General features: G+C 43.0%; 1 protein-coding gene across 2 annotated transcripts; it reads left to right on the forward strand.

Moving 5' to 3' along the window:
* The first annotated feature begins 476 nt into the window (after window positions 1-476).
* Window positions 477-18,436, forward strand: clockb (clock circadian regulator b). 2 transcript variants are annotated; one of them, XM_072383344.1, is made up of 24 exons: window positions 477-619; window positions 2,738-2,822; window positions 3,111-3,261; window positions 4,802-4,890; window positions 5,330-5,389; window positions 5,486-5,634; window positions 6,523-6,614; window positions 6,894-6,983; window positions 7,133-7,253; window positions 7,644-7,757; window positions 8,027-8,145; window positions 8,259-8,341; window positions 9,788-9,894; window positions 9,986-10,133; window positions 10,335-10,410; window positions 10,724-10,868; window positions 11,039-11,142; window positions 11,880-11,969; window positions 12,227-12,385; window positions 12,785-12,985; window positions 13,869-14,062; window positions 14,200-14,332; window positions 14,696-14,824; window positions 15,056-18,436. In XM_072383344.1, the coding sequence occupies exons 4-24, from the start codon at window positions 4,874-4,876 to the stop codon at window positions 15,398-15,400; spliced, it is 2,676 nt and encodes an 891-aa protein (XP_072239445.1). In that variant the 5' UTR covers window positions 477-619; window positions 2,738-2,822; window positions 3,111-3,261; window positions 4,802-4,873; the 3' UTR covers window positions 15,401-18,436. The 2 variants fall into 2 exon arrangements, with proteins under 2 accessions (XP_072239445.1, XP_072239446.1); XM_072383345.1 differs by having other exon boundaries at window positions 3,114-3,261.
* Window positions 18,437-18,439: the final 3 nt, after the last annotated feature.

Consider the following 18,439-nt stretch of genomic DNA (forward strand, 5'->3'; position numbering starts at 1 on the left):
CATTATTTTGGGTCAACGTCATGGCGTGCGGCGCTTGTGATTGGATCTCGATAAAAGGGGAAACCCCTTACTCTCAGGCCGGGCCATCCCTAACCCTTCCCTGCTCCCTGCTGGCGGCCGCCCAATGTCACATTCACAGTCCACTCACTGTTTTCCCTTACAGTATACTGAGAAATGTATTTCTATATTACAAACATGTCTCAAATAGGTCAATGTTTTACACGTTAGGGCCATGTATCAAATCCTCTTAAGTTCTGACTATCGTTACGGATACAAAATGTTTTTAATTGCCAGCCAGAGTGCAGAATCGCGAGTCTGAGCATTTATTCTGTTATGACAAAGTCATGTTTGTACTGGCGGTGGACCAGTCTGGTGGGAGAAGCCACGAAAACGCGGAGTCATTTCCCCTTCGAAGATCAGTCAGCGGTTCCCTCCGTTTTGCTGCTACTGTACTTGCAAAATAGTGCGCCCTACTGTCTCTACTGCGCATGTCTGTACGCCGTAATATGAAGTAGGCCTCCTGTTTTTCTCCCCAACCCGAAGTCCTCCTGGCCCCCACCGCCTCGATGCAACGCTCAAGTAAGCCAAACACGGAGGCAGCTGTCGACTATTCGTGAAGGTAAAGGTTTTTATTTCTCATAAAAACCAAGCGTGTTGAGAAATAGCACGGCCGTTGTTGTTTGTAAACGGTGTTTTTTTGGCGTGCGGAAGCGGTCGGACTGCAGAGCAGGCTTCAGGACTGTTTCCGCACGCTTGAGGGAGAGCAAGGCCCAGTGACCCACATTCTGAGCAGCCAGTATCTGTGTGTACGAGTGGGCGAGCGCGTGCGCATATCTTCGATAATGTGTGTGTACGTGTGACCATGTATGTGTGTACATACATCTGCCGCGAAAATGTTTCCACCATCCCAGGTCTTGGGCATTTCTCAGCCGCTGATGTTTATGTTTTTGTCGGCTTGTCCGAGGACGTTGCACCGTGCGAATGTTTAGGTTCGTTCTCTCGCGGTATTTGTGGACCAAAGCTTATATTTTGGAGATTATTTTGTGTTCAATGTCAATTGTTGCGTGACAGCTCAAGGCTCGTCGCCAGCTTGCCATGATTGAGACTCATTTTCCTGCTTATTACACTAAACGTGAAACGCTGTAACTGTCATAACTGTGTCATTCAATATTTGCGAGTGTGGCACGAGCAAACGGGGACAGTAAGAGCATTAAATGTCTGAGTTAAATGGGCAGTTTTCGGTAGCCAGCTTAGTTAGCTCGCTCGCTAGCTTTATGGGTTGCTGTCTCGGTTGTATAACAACACTCGTGGCATAAAAATGTATGTTAAATGTTCCCAAGCTAACAGATTTTCTTGGTCGACAACACTACGAAGTGTGCGGCCATATTGCCAATGCCAAAGTCTATTCATTCGTGATCTCGCACGGCATGTTCTTTACTCAGAGAAAAAGCCTCAGTTTAACGAGGCTTCACTTATTGGCCATCAGCAGCTCATGAACATGGGTCAGCATCTAGAATTAGAGTTCAGAGGACACCAGATGTGTTCATTAAGGCTGTTCATTGGAATATTGAAACGGGTGGCAGTGGCTCAGTGGTGAGAGTGGGTCCTCCAATAATCCTGAAGGTTGGCGGTTCAATCCCCACTCTCACTGCTCAAAAAAAGATTGGTGAACTGACAACTGGAGAGGTGGAAGTTCACCTCCTTGTCTTGGTTGAATGCCCTTGAGCAAGGCACCATACCTTAGCTGTGAATGACTGCCCACCACTCCAGTGTATGGCATCTGTCTCTATGAGTGTGTGACCCTGTGCATGACCCTGTGCATGTGTGTGTCAACAGGCGCCAACCTGGATGGGTTAAAAGCAGAGGGCAAATTTTGTGTGTATGACAAATAAATCTGATCTTAATCTTAGGTGTGAGATAGTAATGTCACCTGTTGGTCTTTATGCCTTTTTGTTGCCCCTGTGACCTTCCTGCCTACAGTCATGTTTGTGGCCAAATTCAAATCAGAGTCATTCAGAGGCACCATCTCATTCAGGGCTGTGATCCCCTGTAGTTGATGATGGGACTATTTGATAAGTTTATAAACAAGTATTTCCAACCATTCTGTGACAGTTTACATGCTGTAATTATTGTAATGCAAATGATCGTGTCATTTAAAGCCAAACGCCAACATACCTTTGTAATGTGAGTCAGGTTTTAATGTAAAACCTTTTATTAGCCCCAACTTCTTGATTGTGGGGATATTCTGCTTGTCTGTGTTTCGAATCTCTGTAAAATGGGAATATTTGGACTGTTAGTCAGACCTAAAGGTAACGTAATTACCGTTTTTTCCCAATGGCATGATGTGCAATCCTCTGTGATTCTAGCACGAGTGCCAGGACTGAACACAGGGCCGTACTGGATTTTTGAGATGGTGCCGACATTAATGTTTAATATAGATGCCAATTCTGATACAGAAAGAAAAAGAAAAAAATTCCGCAATGGCTTTCACAAACTTCTTAGAAATTTGACATCCGTGGACGTCATCGACCCACTGCTCTTGTATAGAGCATTATATTATATATGTATTATATATATATGTGACGTGTACTCTGCTGGTGCTGCCCAAATGTTACTCCTACTCATGCACAAACATTTCCTTTTTATGTATAATATTTACATTACTGGTTTACCTTGACGGCTTACATGGCCTGGCGCTTTAAAGAGTGATTCAGGGCTTTTTTTGTGTGTGTTACAGATTGGGTGTGATGTGAAGATTTGTCACTGCCTGGAAGGCCACGATCCACAACAGCTAGTTTTGAGCGTAAAAGACATTCCGGAGGGTAAGTTGAAGAAGGAGTCGCTGAAACATTTGTTTCATGTTCTTTTTGTTGCATTCATATTCATTGGTGACACTTAAATGATGTTATGGTGCATTATACTGAGATTGTAGAACCTTTAATTTGTAAAATCAGAGACTTTGATTAGGTAAATTGGCGGCTATTTAGAAATGAACGGACAGTTCAGACAGACAGAATTTTCCTTACTGTCCCCGGGGGAACCACGAAGATGGAAATGGACTAAATTCTGTCTCCAGACTGACCTGTTGTCTTGTGCTGTGATTTCTCCAGCAGGTTTGGTTGGCCACCATGGGTTTCCCGTGGTTTGTTGCCTTCCCGTGTCCTCAATGACCTCAACACCACTTTTGACCATAGAGTCAGCTTCAACCCCAAACCCTTTCTACAACACCTGAGACGAGACTCGTGCAAAAGCTGCAGTGGGGTGAGAAGCAATGAAACGGGCACAATTGTAGCTCTGCTGCAGTACGTCTGAATTAGTTTTACAGATTGTTGTTTTAAGTGAGGAAATCGGTTGTAATCTGCATGTTCCATAGCAGATATTGCAGTATGGTTGGAAGGTTTTACTGACCATAAAGAACAATGAATAAACTCTTTTCAGACCAGATATTTTGGCATGAAGCGACTTGATGGCTTATCACTTAAATAGAATCCAACCATTGGTAATCACATCAGTACCACCTGTAGTTACCTATTATGTAATTTAAAAATGGCTGCTTTGCAAAAGTTTGTTTGTTTGCAGAAATTGTTCCTGATGCCAGGGAGGGGCATGATTACACTAACCAGTGAATACAGGATTTGTCTATATATTTTTCTTTTTGCGTATATCAGCCAAGACTTTGTGATCTACTCACAGTTCTTTTGACCCGATCTGTTCTGATTGGAAGGAATAATGTTTATTTGCACATGCGTGCATGAATTTCCTGCTGCTTACCAGTTCTTAGGGGCAAGTGTCTTAGCAGAGATCTCGAGACCTTCTTCTCCCCACCACCTCGTCCAGCTATTCCTGAGGAACTCTGAGGCGTTCCCAAGCCAGTCGAGAGATGTAATCTCTCCAGCGTCTCCTGGGTCTCTCCCGAGGCCAAAACACCTCCTGCGTGAACAGTCCAGAATCCAGCCTGACTAGATGTCCTAATTGAGTGAACTGACTCCTTTAGATGTGAAGGAGTAGCTACTCTACTCTGAATCCTCCTGAATGACTGAGCTCCTCACCCTTGTTCTCATCTCAGCTGATTCACACTCCGCTCCAAACCTCACCAGTGCCAGCTGGAAGTCTCACTGAAGCCAAGCAGATCACCTCTGTTCCCTGGCTGTACCTAAAAATCCTGTCCATTACGGCTGTGAACAAAATTGGTGACAAAGTGCTGCCCTGGCAGAGTCCAACACCCAACAGAAGTGAGTCCGACCTACTATGGACAATGGGAACGAGGCTCTTTCTCCAGATGTAATGAGAACGAAAATAGCCTGTAGCAAAGGACCGATATCCCACACTCCAGAAGCACCTCCCAGAGGACACCACTGTTCTAAGCCTTGTCCTAGTCAACAAAACGAGAAGACTGGTTGGGCAAACTCTTCAGCAACCTCGTGTAGGTAAAGATCTGGTCCAGTGTTCCACGTCCAGGCAAAAAAACCTGCATTGCTCCCCCTGAATCCAAGGTCCGTCCATCAGCTGTACTTTTCTCTCCACCACCATACCATAGTGCCATAGAGGCCGAGAAGTATGATCCCCTTTAGTTGGAAAAATACCCTCTGCCCCCCCCCTTAAAAAAAAAGATCTGCAGTTACAAATGGTGATCTTGTTGAGCTCTTGAGAATGTGACAACGTGGTTCAGAACAAATGCTGACATGGCACAGGAACACCATTTTCACGCCCCTTTTGCATTGCATTGAGTGACCACTTGGATGCTGTTAATCTACTGAATGGCTGTATGAGACTTATTTGTTCTGTTATTTTGCTTCTCCAGGTGCTCTTCCAAATGCCTACCTCACGCCTAAAGAAGAAATCACTGCAGCCACAGCCCTGATCAGCAGCCACCATGACATCAAGTATAGGGTAAAGCACAATGTCGCCCATGTTATGCACTCTATACATTCGTAGACATGGGAATTTCCACATACACATTAAAATATTTTGGTATCCTTCTTTTTGCTTATGTTCTAATATGAAGCTACACATAAACTCTACTGTCCATGGAAAAGAAAGTATCGTTACTGTTCCTAATTGAAACTCAGACAAGCCCATAACCTCTGTGGGCTTGTCTGACCAATGTGCTTAATGTTCTTGGCAAGCACAACCTATTCCGTTTCCTTCCCTCGGTCACTCTTTTTTTTGTGTGTGTGTGTGTGTGACCCAAAAATAAACCCGCTCCTGGAATGTGTTGTAGAATCCTCTCATTAGCCGTCATCTGCTATTATTAACAATGCATATCTGTTTTCAGGCTGCCAACAAGCTGGTAACGCTTTGACTGTTAAATATTGTTCTCTACCTGTAGGGATGATTGTAGCATCTTTGATGGGTTGATGGAAGAAGATGAGAAGGACAAGGCGAAACGGTAAGCAGACTGGCTACTGAACTTTTTTACAAGATATTAACCGAAGGCTAAGATCCCACGAGCTGTGGAATCTAATCGTTGTTTTCTGGATTGCAGCGTGTCCCGTAACAAGTCGGAGAAGAAGCGGAGAGACCAGTTCAATGTCCTCATCAAAGAACTTGGCACGATGCTACCAGGCAACACCAGGAAGATGGACAAGTCCACCATCCTACAGAAAAGCATTGACTTCCTGTGTAAACACAAAGGTCTGGGCTTTCTATCGTCCTCACCTCACTTCCTGTTTTCATGTGGAACACCTCACTGGGTGGATATTCCTTGTTCTGCATGTGGTCACTGCTGTTTTATTTCACATGGGAAGGCATGGGCACGTATGAGATTCGGATGGCTTCCCGGTATTGAGATATTGCAAGTGTTGTTATTTTGAAATAAGCTCAAGCAATGAATTCCATAACCTCGTTGATTTCAGTAAAAGCACAAAAACACCAAGAATGATCATCAACTGATATTCATTCTGTTACAAATTGTCCTCCGTCTCCATTTTTCTTTTATGGTATCCAAAAAGTTTCCCAGACAGCCAACCTAGACATTTTGCCACCATACACAGCTGATTGAAAGCTGGCTCTAAGCAGAGGGGGGGGTGTCTTTTTCCACAGCACACAGCCTGGAATCCCTCCGCTGACTGTCTTCAGGCCACAGGACGGTGTGGCGGACTTTTTAAAGCCCCGGTGCACCTTGAAACTGGAGATGTGAACTGTAAACTAATTTGTAGCTATTTTTAATCTTTTGACTGGGTGTTTTCCTCTTAATTATTCATGTGACTTGAACTGTTTTTTTTTTTTAATATGGTGAGATTTCGCTTTGCTTAGAAGTGCTGTATATGGGCTAATATGCCTTGGTGCACAAGTTAGTGAAGAAACAGCTGGCACTGAGCTGGTGCTCTGTGTTATCTGCTGTGCTGTTTAATTGTCTTATTTTTTTGCTGTGGGCTTTTTGTTTGAAAAAAGGTTTGCTTTGTGTAACCCCCGTGTCGTTTGTGTTGTCTCGCCACATCCTGTTTTTCCTCTCTCACCATTCTCCTGAAAGAGCCTTTATTTTGTTCCACAAATTCTGATATATCCTCTCTCCTTCGTCAGAAATCGCAGCCCAATCCGAGTCCAGTGAGATCAGACAGGACTGGAAGCCTCCATTTCTTAGCAACGAGGAATTCACCCAGCTCATGCTGGAGGTCAGAAGTCTCATATTTTGTGCTGTAATTCTGTCTGTTTTAACTCGGGTGTTATACTGACTGTTATGTTGATGCTGTGGATTGGTCTTCATCAGAAAGTACACATATGCTTAGATGTTTTGTGATTAAGAAAGCTGTCATGTATAGCTGTTTGATATAGTTTCTGGGTTGAATTAGAATTCATAATTTGCTCTGATAGGCCAAGACCAACCCATCATGACAGCTTTGTTTTTGCCATAAAGCAACATTTCACGCTGTTCTCGTTGCCTCTTTTATCAGGCTTTGGATGGGTTCTTTATAGCGATAATGACTGATGGGAACATCCTTTATGTCTCTGAAAGTGTCACATCATTATTAGAACACCTACCGGTAAGTAACGCAGGTTCTTTCTGTTCCTCGTTACGTATTAGTCCTCTGCTTTGCGACACAGCACGAGTGTGTTAGTGGTTCAGGTTAAACGTGTCAGGATGTGCTTTTTGTTTTGTATTTTCATGGCCGAATGTGTGTGTTTTTCCCAGGCGGACTTGGTGGACCAGAACATGCTAAACTTCCTGCCAGTTGGAGAACACTCCGAAGTGTACAAGGCTTTGTCCACACACCCCACTGAGCTAGAGAGCCTTAGTACTGATTACCTGAAATGTCAGTAACACACAGTCATTTTGTACTTCCAGCTTGTATCAAGTGATCCACTAATACTGTACGGTGGTGTGTGGCCTGTGGTGAAGTGGTCATACACTTGCCTTCTTAGAATGTATTATTTTGGGTGTTAAGCCTTTATATTCAAAGCAAAATAGAAAGTAAGACAACCTAAAAAAAAACATATAAGTTCAATGAAATTAGTTAAATTATATTTTTGAAAACCATAGAAACTGGGGAAAACGATTAATTTCATCTTTAGTTGTTGCCTCTCAGTCTGGAACGGCTACGCAGTTCATTCTTAGCAACACAACACAAATCGTTTTGTTTTTCCAGTGAACAAATGCAAGTTTCTTGGATTTTTTGAATATTTTTTATGTCATTTGTCTCCAGCTAAGAATCACTTGGAGTTCTGCTGTCATATGCTGCGAGGGGCCATCGACCCCAAAGAGCCCCCTGTCTATGAGTACGTTAAGTTCATCGGCAACTTCAAGTCTCTTAATAATGGTACGTCACTATGGTTACGCAGTCATTTTTATGGGAGCTTTTTTACAGTTGAACCAATGAAAGAGAGTATTGAACTCTGTTAAACCCATTTCATGTGGAAAATGTTAGAACTATATTCTGTTCAAATGATACACGTGACACGTTCGTTTTTTAAAGCTCCATCAGGCATGCACTAACTGACAGTAATCATTATATGGTCTGGAGCTGTACTCAAAGCTGTGCTCTACATCGCTTGACTTGAATAAACATCTGTCTGTTTTGTTGGACAGTTCCCAACATAGCGAGGAACGGCCTGGCGGGGGTGTTACAGCGGTCGCTACAGCCTGCCTTCGATGACCAGGTGTGCTTCGTGGCCACCGTTCGACTGGCCAAACCTCAGTTTATCAAGGTATTGTCAAGACACGACAAAGACTCACTCAAGTCTTTGATTTGTCATTTTTATTTGAAATACCTCTTCTCTAGATCTCATATTTGATTATGTTCTTTCTTTTGTATTCGTAGGAAATGTGTACAGTAGAGGAGCCCAATGAAGAATTCACCTCGAGGCACAGTCTAGAATGGAAATTCCTCTTCTTAGACCATAGGTAAACACACGGATACACATTATTTGTGTCACGCTCTGTAAGCTGCCAATATAATCTGTCTAAAGTCCTTGTTGGGCAGATACACAAACACCTTCCTGGCGTTAGTTAGTCTGGGGAACGAGCATCTTTTGTCCTGATTTTTCTTTTGTATTGTAAATGACTGACTTTTCCCATAAATTTGATATATACCAAATCAAATCCTTGTGTGTTTTAAATGATAATGCGGTGCTTGTGGATGTGCTTGCAAGCTTGAAAGATAAAAAGTGCCGATATGTTAAGCAGGTCTAAGTGGGATGATTGTGCTTTATTGCTGCGTAATCTGCTGATTGTGATCTATCCCATAAAAAGATCACTGAGTCTACCTGTGTGAGACTGAAAGGCTGCCACTTTGTTGTTTTCCATTACAAAAAAACCCTCTCTATTCATCTTCGGTTACATGAACATCCACTTAGACAATCAGAGCTCTGCTGACTCTCTGCCCCTGATCTGCTCATTTGATCTTAAAGCTGGCAAAGAACTTGACCTCCTTCACATTCAGAAGTGTGACCCAGAGGTCGTTCACTGCTGCTTCGTTGGCTTCACAGCTTGCCTGTTGTTAACAACCCTCGGTTCCAACGCCACTGCCCACTGTCTGCTGCAGCGCCCAGCTGTAGCTATTACGAGTGTAGCGATTAACTGACTTGAATCTGAATCTGATTTTGTCGTTTGAAATATAATTACATCAGCATTCGAACCCCAGGATCAAATAAACTGTACCACAAACCGGTTGGCGGCTCAGTTAAAAGTCCTGTTGACTTAAGGTTTTAAGGCAGATCTGTCAGAGTCATGGCGAGACTCTGTAAACATACGAGTGGGTCTGCACCATTAATACCCCAGCAGTTCACAGACCGAACAAAGACTGCACACCAATTAAACGGTGTGTCAGACGGCTCCACGGACGTCAGATTCGTAGTGAAAGCAATTAAAGTGGCATGTATGCTCACCATCGCTGTTTGTGAGCTAATAATAAGCACAGTGTTCGACAGCCAGAGCGGACACGGTTTACAGTGCACCATCAAATCCATCTTATTGAGATTTGATTTTATGCGAAAGAACAGAGTTTGGAGAAAAGTCCACAAAAAAACGTCAACGAAAGGGATCGACGGCCACAGATGTATTCAAAGTCTCGCCGCTTACACCAGTGTACATGGATCAAGCATGAAAAAAACCTGTCTGTAATGTAGGCAGCGCAAGCAATTCATCAAACATGCATGCAGACCAGCCTGTTTCACTGGTAAATTGCTGCATTTTAAGTACTAATATAGTCCAAATGGTGTTACTAACAAACAGTGAATGTATGTAACAATGAGAAAATGAGAATGCGCTGCCTCTTTCTACCATTATGACCTCCTCAGCAGATTCTCCCATCAGCAGTTCAGTGAGTGACATCCCTCTTCCTCTTTTCAGAGCTCCACCAATCATAGGCTACCTGCCTTTTGAGGTTCTGGGAACATCAGGGTATGACTATTACCATGTGGATGACCTGGAGACACTGGCCAAATGTCACGAGCACCGTGAGTCATTCACATTTTGTCATTCAACGAAGATTCTTGTCGTCTGTAACGTGCTTGCTCTCTCCTGCGTCTGGCCCTCTCTTTGATGCAGTGATGCAGTACGGTAAAGGGAAGTCATGCTACTACCGCTTCCTAACGAAAGGTCAACAGTGGATTTGGCTGCAGACACACTACTACATCACCTACCATCAGTGGAACTCTCGACCAGAGTTCATAGTCTGCACACACACAGTAGTCAGGTACAGCCAGTTTAACGCTGTCTCATCTTCTCTCTTTCCTTTGCATTTTACTGAGAGTGGGGTTGTCAAATATTTAGTTTTTTTCCCCCTTCAAATATCAACTTCCATTACAAAACTCCTTCCTGATAATCACCTCTCTTATGCAATCTTAATTCTTGCGTCTCCGTTGATCTGGAATACTTTTTTATGTCAAAACTGCAGCTATGCAGAGGTGAGGGCGGAACAACGCAGAGAGCTGGGCATCGAGGAGTCTAATCCAGAGGCCACTGTTGATAAGGTGAGACGGAAATTAGCTGAAAAGGACCACATTTAGATGTTTCACATAGTCACAGTAATTAAACTTTGATCACCTGATTGATTAAACATGACAAGACTCATTAAGAGAATTATATAATAATAAATCGGTGAAATTCACACATTATTCTGCTATTTGTTTTTTCTGCTCGACCATGTAACAGCTATCGGTGTGTATTTATATGATGGGCTAAGGGATGTTTACATACTGTACAATATGTAGACTTTAGTTGAGTGAGATTTGACTACCACATGCATATGTATTTACCTTCTCGTGTCTGTTATTGCTTCTCTAGAGTCAGGACTCAGAGTCAGAGTCACAGCTTAATACATCCAGCCTGAAGGAGGCTCTGGAGAGATTCGACCGCAGCCGAACACCCTCAACCTCTTCGAGGAGTTCCCGCAAGTCCTCGTCGCATGTCTCTGACAACACTTGCACCTGTAAGGACACAAATGGACACGCGATGCTTGTGTATAATGTCAGTTAACATATGCTATAAAGGGGAGTGAGTGCAGTTCAGAGGATGACCAAGCCATGCAGTATAGATGCGATGTTGCCATCGGGATCTGAAGACGACTCTTGTTCATCAATAATTCTGTCTCTTCTGCAGCAACAGCTCCCAAGCTGCACATGGACACGGCCACACCTCCTCGGCAGTCGCTGGCGTCCACCATGGATATGACACCACAGCGTCCTTCATCCATCAGCAGCAAGGTGGGACACGATTGGCCAAATGTCACACATTTCTAGATGATTGTGTCTTTAATGGAGAAGGAGTTTCGGTCGCTTAAGTGGACTTTTAGTGAAGCAAAGTTCTGTGAACAGATGGAACGAGCCTCTGTCAGTATGGACAAATGATAGAAGGAGAAAATGGTTAAATAACAGCTAATTGTGGTTCTTTCATGGCTTTTGCATTACTATTCTTTACATTCTTTGTGAAACTGTCAATCTGACTGCCAGGTTCGTGGAACATCATCTGGATTTTCTATTCTCATTAAATGACTGCGCTCTCTTTATACGTATCTGTCCAGTTGCTTTTGGGCACCACATGAAACGGGCTGCAGCAACCACACAGTCATTTTGTGATGCTGCCAGAAAACATACAACCGACTGAAAATCTGGACAGTTACATCCATTTGAGTTGTGGGCAACAGACAGTTGGAACAAATGTTTTCCTTCTAATCTCATCTCATCACCTAGATATGAATCAAACTTGTGGGTCACTGCATTTTCTCCTGAGCCTTGAATGGAGTGTTATCACAGGTGTCAGCAAGCCAGAAGAGAAGATTGGTGGCAGAAGGTTAATTGTGGAAATGGGGGAGCAGTTTGATGACAGCTCAGCATGCGTTGGTCCACAGCGCAGGCTGTGCGGTGTGATGCGTGGAGGTGTCCTCGTGAAATGTATGCACTTCATTCGTCACAATTCTCGTTTATCTTATGTATATTTGCAGTCTATGAGCTCTCAGACCACGGGGCAGAGCGTAAATCCAGACATGATCACTCAGCAGCAACAATCACAGCAGCTTCAGACAAATGTACAGGTGAGGACTGTGGAACTACATCTGGGTCTTTGTGATCACTCAAACATTTGTCTTTCCTCAATAAAACGCTCAAAGTGTATAAGTAGTAGATTTATTCTTGGTTTTCTTTGCGTTTTGTTCTCAAATCAAATGCTACTGATCAATCAATGATGAAACTGATGGGTGAAAAATGATGTGTGGCTGCAACCATATGTGGATTTGGATTATGACTTGTTTTTTCTTGATAAACGTTAGTCCCTCTTTCTTTCTGCCATCAGCCGGCGATGGAGTTCACGGCGCAGGTGAACGCCATGCAGCACCTTAAAGATCAGCTTGAGCAGAGGACCAGACTGATCCAGGCCAACATCCAGCGGCAGCAGGACGAGCTCCGACACATCCAGGAGCAGCTGCAAAGAGTCCAGGGACAGGGCATACAGGTGAGTCTGCACAAGATCTCACTCAAGCCGGCAGCCTTTTATTATTGTCGGTGTTTTCATTGAGGTCACTTTTATACAAAACTTATTGTCCTCATTGGGTTTTTTTTTAAATGTGTTTTTTTTTGGCTTATCATGCTTCGTTTTTTGCCTTTCAACATATACCATTATTAAAATCATGGAATCTATATTCTTCTTCTGTAAAAAGTAAACGGCAATAGCAGACCCTCGCTGCCTGAATATGTGTCCTACAGAGTCTGTAGATCACTCTTATGTTGCCATAAAAAAAGAAAAAAACACATTACACTAATTAAACACTAACAAATAAAAAAGAGAAATGTCATCCAGTGTCAATCGAGACACCCTGACCGCTATGGACTGACATTTAATGTCTCCGGACAGATGTTGCTGCAGCAGCAGGGTGGAGCTATGAATGTACAGCTCCCACAGGTGGGCTCAGTCCAGCAAACGGCTGCTTTGACCCATCAGGTCCAGCAAACAACGATTAACCCCGTCCATCCAGGAACTATGCAACTCACCATTCAGCAGCAGGCTCCTCCCACTCAACAGAGCTTACAGCAGCAGACCAACACTCTCACACAGGTGGGATACATTCACACAGACACACCTTCTGACAAAGCTACCGTGTTAGTGAAAGTTCAGATCAGAAGATAAGATGAGATCTCATCTGGGATCACCACGTAGCAACAGCCTTCTCTATTCATCGTGTGAACAGTATTGATTGCATTGATGCGAAAGTGTTTCCGTCCACGTGTGAAGCGAAATGTTGAAACGATGCCTCGTAGCTCAACTCCTGTACTTGGTTTGGAGTGAAAAAAAACTAGGCCGTGTGGTGTCGTCGGATGGTCACGCAGGCTACGTTACTGCAGTAACGCTGTGAAGTCGTCACTAACGGGAAAGCAAAAACAAGACCAGTGGTTTTAGGCATATACAAGAGATTTGGGTATATTATGTTGATTGTTTTTAGATCAAAAGCTTCCGATTGCCCTCTGAACTCTCCGGTTTTCATGCAGGGACGTTTATTCTCTTGAAGCAGAAGCTGCTGATTGTTGCAGTGACCAGTCATTTATTTCATGTCTGTCAATAAGAGCACTGATTGACTTTTTTATCTTTGTATCATGAGGAGTTTGAGTGAGTCCTCACAATGATAGTGAAACATTGTCATAGCAGCAAGTATATTTTGTGTAAAGAACAGAAATTCTCCACACAGCTCTTGTGAAATGTTTTTTTTTTTGTTAGGTGTCATGTTTGAAGACCTTTAAGAACAGCCTAGCACACATTGTGTGTCTGAAAATACAAGAATCTTTAAAAGTGACATGAATGCAACCTTTCAATCCACTATATTTCCTTTATCACCACCTTATACATCCAAGGTCATGAATAAAGAATGTTTTTTTGAGTCTAAATTTGATGGATATTAGAAAATGAAGTGTCATGAATGTCCTCCTCTGCTGCCTGTTTGTAGCCCCAGCGTCAGCCTCAGCAATCCGCCCAGGCTCAGCCCCAGAACCAGGGCTCTGTGTCCACTCAGCTATACAACACCATGATGATTTCCCAGCCAGGGCAGCCAAACGTGCTGCAGATCAGCACCAGCCTGCCACAAAGCAACACGCCGCAAGGCACAGCTGTGGCCACCTTCACACAGGACCGACAGATCCGGTAAGAAGACCATGGAACTTTAATCCCTTTACACCACAACTCATGTCCAAACTGTTCATTAGAATTTTAATCGTAAACGCACAGTATTATACATCGAGACTAATATAATTTTTCTTTCTCACTTTAATACCTTCCAGATTCCCAGCAGGGCAGCAGCTGGTGACCAAGCTGGTGACGACTCCAATGCATGCCTGTGGCGCTGTCATGGTGCCCACCTCTATGTTCATGGGGCAGGTGGTGACTGCGTACAACCCTTTTGGCGGTCAACAGGTAAATGCACAGACATTTCAGATAGATTGTACTCCATACATGGTCACATATTTAACACTGGGCGTATAAAGTCCGGCCCAGTTAACCGGTGCTGATAAATGTGGTGCCCGTGGCCGAACATGTCAGATTACACGTAACATCAGCTTATTAGCCCTTAAAGTCATCCTTGGAAACTTTTGTTTAAATTAAATAAATTAAACAGCTAACTGTTCATCAAGAGCAAAGTATTAGATTTTAAAGATGTTTATTATACGAGTCAGTCTCAAAGTAGCAACTGACTTTATTTGAAATAGAACAGATGAAAAGGTTAATTCACGCCATTCTTTGACTGTATCCTTTTGTCAACACTCTGTGTTACTTCAGCAAGGGGGGCAGGCCCAGACCCTGACTCTGCAGCCGGCCCAGCCGCCCCAAGGGCAGCCCGACAACCAGAACCAGACGGCTGTAGTGGCACAGAGCAGCCAGCAGGGGCAGCAACAGCAATTCTTACAGGTACCAGAGGAAAGCAAGTGAAACTATGATGAAGTATCTTTTAGACATTATCCATGTGTTTTATTCAGCTAAACAATGTGTTGTCTTTGCGCTACACTGAGTGATTGTTAAATATTAAAACAGCCAGTGTTTGACAAGAGAAAGAAGACTTTTAATGATATTAAAGAATGAGGGAAAAACGGAGAAATAGCCGCTTCGATTCCTAAAATTATTTTTCTGATTTGCTTCCAGGGCACGCGACTTCTGCATAGCAACCAGTCCACCCAGCTGATTCTGCAGGCAGCTTTTCCACTTCAACAACAGGGAACTTTCTCCCAGGCAACACATTCGCAGCAGCAGCAGCAGCAGCAGCAGCAGCAGCAACAGCAACAACAACAGCAACAGCAACAACAACAACAACAGCAACAACAACAGCAACAACAACAGCAACAACAACAGCAGCAGCAAAGGCAACAGCAGCAGCAGCAACAATCTCACCATCAGAGGCACCAGCAGCAGGCGAAATCTCATCCCCAGAAACAGCAGAAAGCCTCGTCATCACACAGGACTGACAGCGTCAACAACCAACCACAGTGAAGCCTGGAGGAAGTTGCGTTAAGGGAGAAAAGCGGGTGAATTTAAACTCCTAAGCAAACGCCACATGTGGTTGTTTTGGTTGCGTGGCTGCCGCGATCTTCCATTTCTCTCCTCCCCTCCTAAAATAAATTTATCATAGGAAAGAGGAAAGGCTGTGAGTCCGGAAGGAACTCGCCAGAGACTCTCACCATGGCAACAGGATGGATAAAATACCTGTGTCCTCTCCAGAGGTGGAATCGTGAGGGAGATTCAGTCTTTGTGAAAACCTGAAAACACACATGGACTCCTTCAGAAGGCATCTCAAAGCAGACTGACCATGTACAGATTTACTGTATGATTTCAAACAAAAACAAAAAAAAACATGTAAATATTCAATATAGCCTAACAGAAAACAGAAATGTAGTATTTTATATGATTGCATGGAAAGAATAACTGTGTAAGCTTTTATTAGTCGCTTTTGAAAAACGAGTTTTTACTTTTAAGTGTTTATCAGTCAAAGACGGAGCAAAGGTGTGCTTTCAAAGACTCCCTCCCCTCCCCCCTCCTTCTCTAAAAAAAAAAAAAAAGAAGTCCAGAACGAGGCTTGAAAGATTTGTCCACGTGTTTTAAAAGATCGGTCGGGCTGGGGTGTATCTGCGGGAGTTGCTTTTAAACACTGTGTCTCTGAGACAAAAAATCTTTGAACTTTTTAATTGCGAATTATGTTTGACGAGAAAAAAAAGCTAGATTCCAGTTTAACTGAATTATTTGCAGGATGATTACTGTGCGTATAACGGGTTTAGTGATTCCAAGTGCCAATAACATAGACAATTAGTTTTGTTTTTTTTCTTTTTTCAAAAAAAAAACTATTCAAAGGCGTATATATATATTTTCCAACAAGATATTACCCCTAATAAAGTACATGCGTGTGTATATAGTAGGGATTATTTTTTAACAGTCGGAGAGCCCTATACGTAACAAACAGTATATCCTCAACCTCCTGAAAACGTTAGCACTTGATGTGGTTGTGTACAGTAAATCACTGTTGAGACCTAGTTGTTTGTAATCCGTGGTGTGATTCTGTGAGCTAATGAGTGTGTTTTTTTTGTTTTTGAGAATACAATCCTCGTGTGCATGAGTGAGCATGGGCGTGTCTGTGGTTGCTCTGTGTTTTTGGTTTTTTTGTTGCCCCATTGTGTCTTACAACGTTTTGACTTAGTAATGGTTTTGAAGTTGCTGGATATGGTACTTGTTCTCTCAGGAATGTGGACAGTTTTTTTTTTTTTTTTTTTTGCTTCTGCCTCAGTCTGGAACCAGACCAGGAAGGATTAGACAGTGATGCTGCAAAAGACCAGAGGAAACGCTGTCGGGGGGGGGTTGAATCCCAGATTACAAAAAGCCGTCCCTGTTTCCTTGTCGATTTAGAAATGGAGGGGGTAGATTCCAAAGAGAGGGGTAAAAAATGGACTTCATAGTATTGTTCAGTCTGGATTTGTCCTGACTGTCTCATGGTCTTTTGTATCATCAGTGTTTCATCCTTCTTTCTCCTTCTTAGCCTCAGAAAACCTCATGCAGTTCGGTTCACTTGTCTCACTTTTCAAACAGCAGTTGAAAGCAGTACCGGGCCCAGGTCCATTTCTAAAGACTGAAATGGATTTTGGCTCAGTCTATGTCCTAGTGATAAGCCATATCAAACAGAAAAGCCTTGGACTGGAGGAGTGTAATGGTTGGCAGAGGAGCGTTTTGAATGTGTTGTTTTGTCTGAGTGTAGGAAAGCTGGTGTGTGTGGGTGGTTGCGTGTGCGTTTGTGTGAATATAGCATCTCCTTTCCTCGATCCTACTTCTTTTATCACTTGGGGGTCAGTATTGGTTACCCCTGGCGATAGCCAATCAGTTCTCGCGTTGCAGTATAAAGAAGTAATTGTCAAGAAACGTCCTCTCTGGTTGGGCTCAGTATTGTACAAGTCTGTGTGTGGGACAGCTCAGCTTGAGTACGTGTTTGTGTGAGAGACGGGAGAGACTGTGTGCATGGAAGCCGTCACTGTAACCCATTATATTTTCATACGGATACCGGTGTGTGAGTAGAAAAGGATGGATGTGATGCGATGCAGAGCACTGGTCACGTGTCTGGCTATGAAGAAGATAGAGACTGTTATCGTTCAACAACAACAGATTGCTAAACGCTAACTTATCACAATAACTACGCATCAGCCAAGTCTCTAATACTAACCCTCCTGGGAAAAGGAAAAAAAACTAAATTTTTTATTAAATAGGGAATTTTATTTGTGAGTATGTCCTCAAGTAAGGTGTCGTAGAGAGCTTTTTAACAGTTTGAGTCGGGTCTTTCACTCATCACATAGCAAAACCTCAATAAAGCAGTCTGTGTTTAAGGTATCCCTCAAAGGGTAGTACTGAAATGTTTATAGGTTGTATCACTGATACCCAGCCCAAAGAATGTAAAGGTGTTTTAAAAGAGACTAATGGATGTTGTAACTGTTCAATATGGAGAAGTTTTGTCTGGCTTTGTTATGAAGGAAATGGGGGGTGTCATAGAAGACTATTCTTTCCACAAGATTCCACATTTACAATCTCATTTTTTTTTCTTTTTTTTACAGATTATGCATCGTTAAAGAAACTGAACGTTTCGCTATTACAAATGTTTAGTTCTTGTGATATGTGTTCGACATCAAGTTGGAAAAAGGGTTCAGAAGCTGTTGGAAATGGAAGAATAGGCTGAAGCGCATTCACGAGACAGCAAGCTCCCCCACCCCACCCTTTCACACGGACCACTTTTCTACCACAGTTTTGTTCTAAAGAGTCTAGTTCTAGTATAATACTGTACACATACACAAAGCTAAGAACACCAGTATTCAGTGTAAAATGGTGCTATGCTTACCTGTACTGTATGTATGTATATCCCTTCTTCTGCTCTTGAACTGTGCTCCCCTATACCCCAAAGTCTAATGTAAAAAAATAATATTTTGAAGCAAAAATGTTTGCAATTATGATAGCCCACCCTGTCAATTTGAAAATAAAAAGAGTTGCAAATATTAAACGGGC

This window comes from Leuresthes tenuis, unplaced genomic scaffold (assembly GCF_036924035.1).
Source record: "Leuresthes tenuis unplaced genomic scaffold, fLeuTen1.0.hap1 SCAF_4, whole genome shotgun sequence".
NCBI lineage: Eukaryota > Metazoa > Chordata > Actinopteri > Atheriniformes > Atherinopsidae > Leuresthes > Leuresthes tenuis.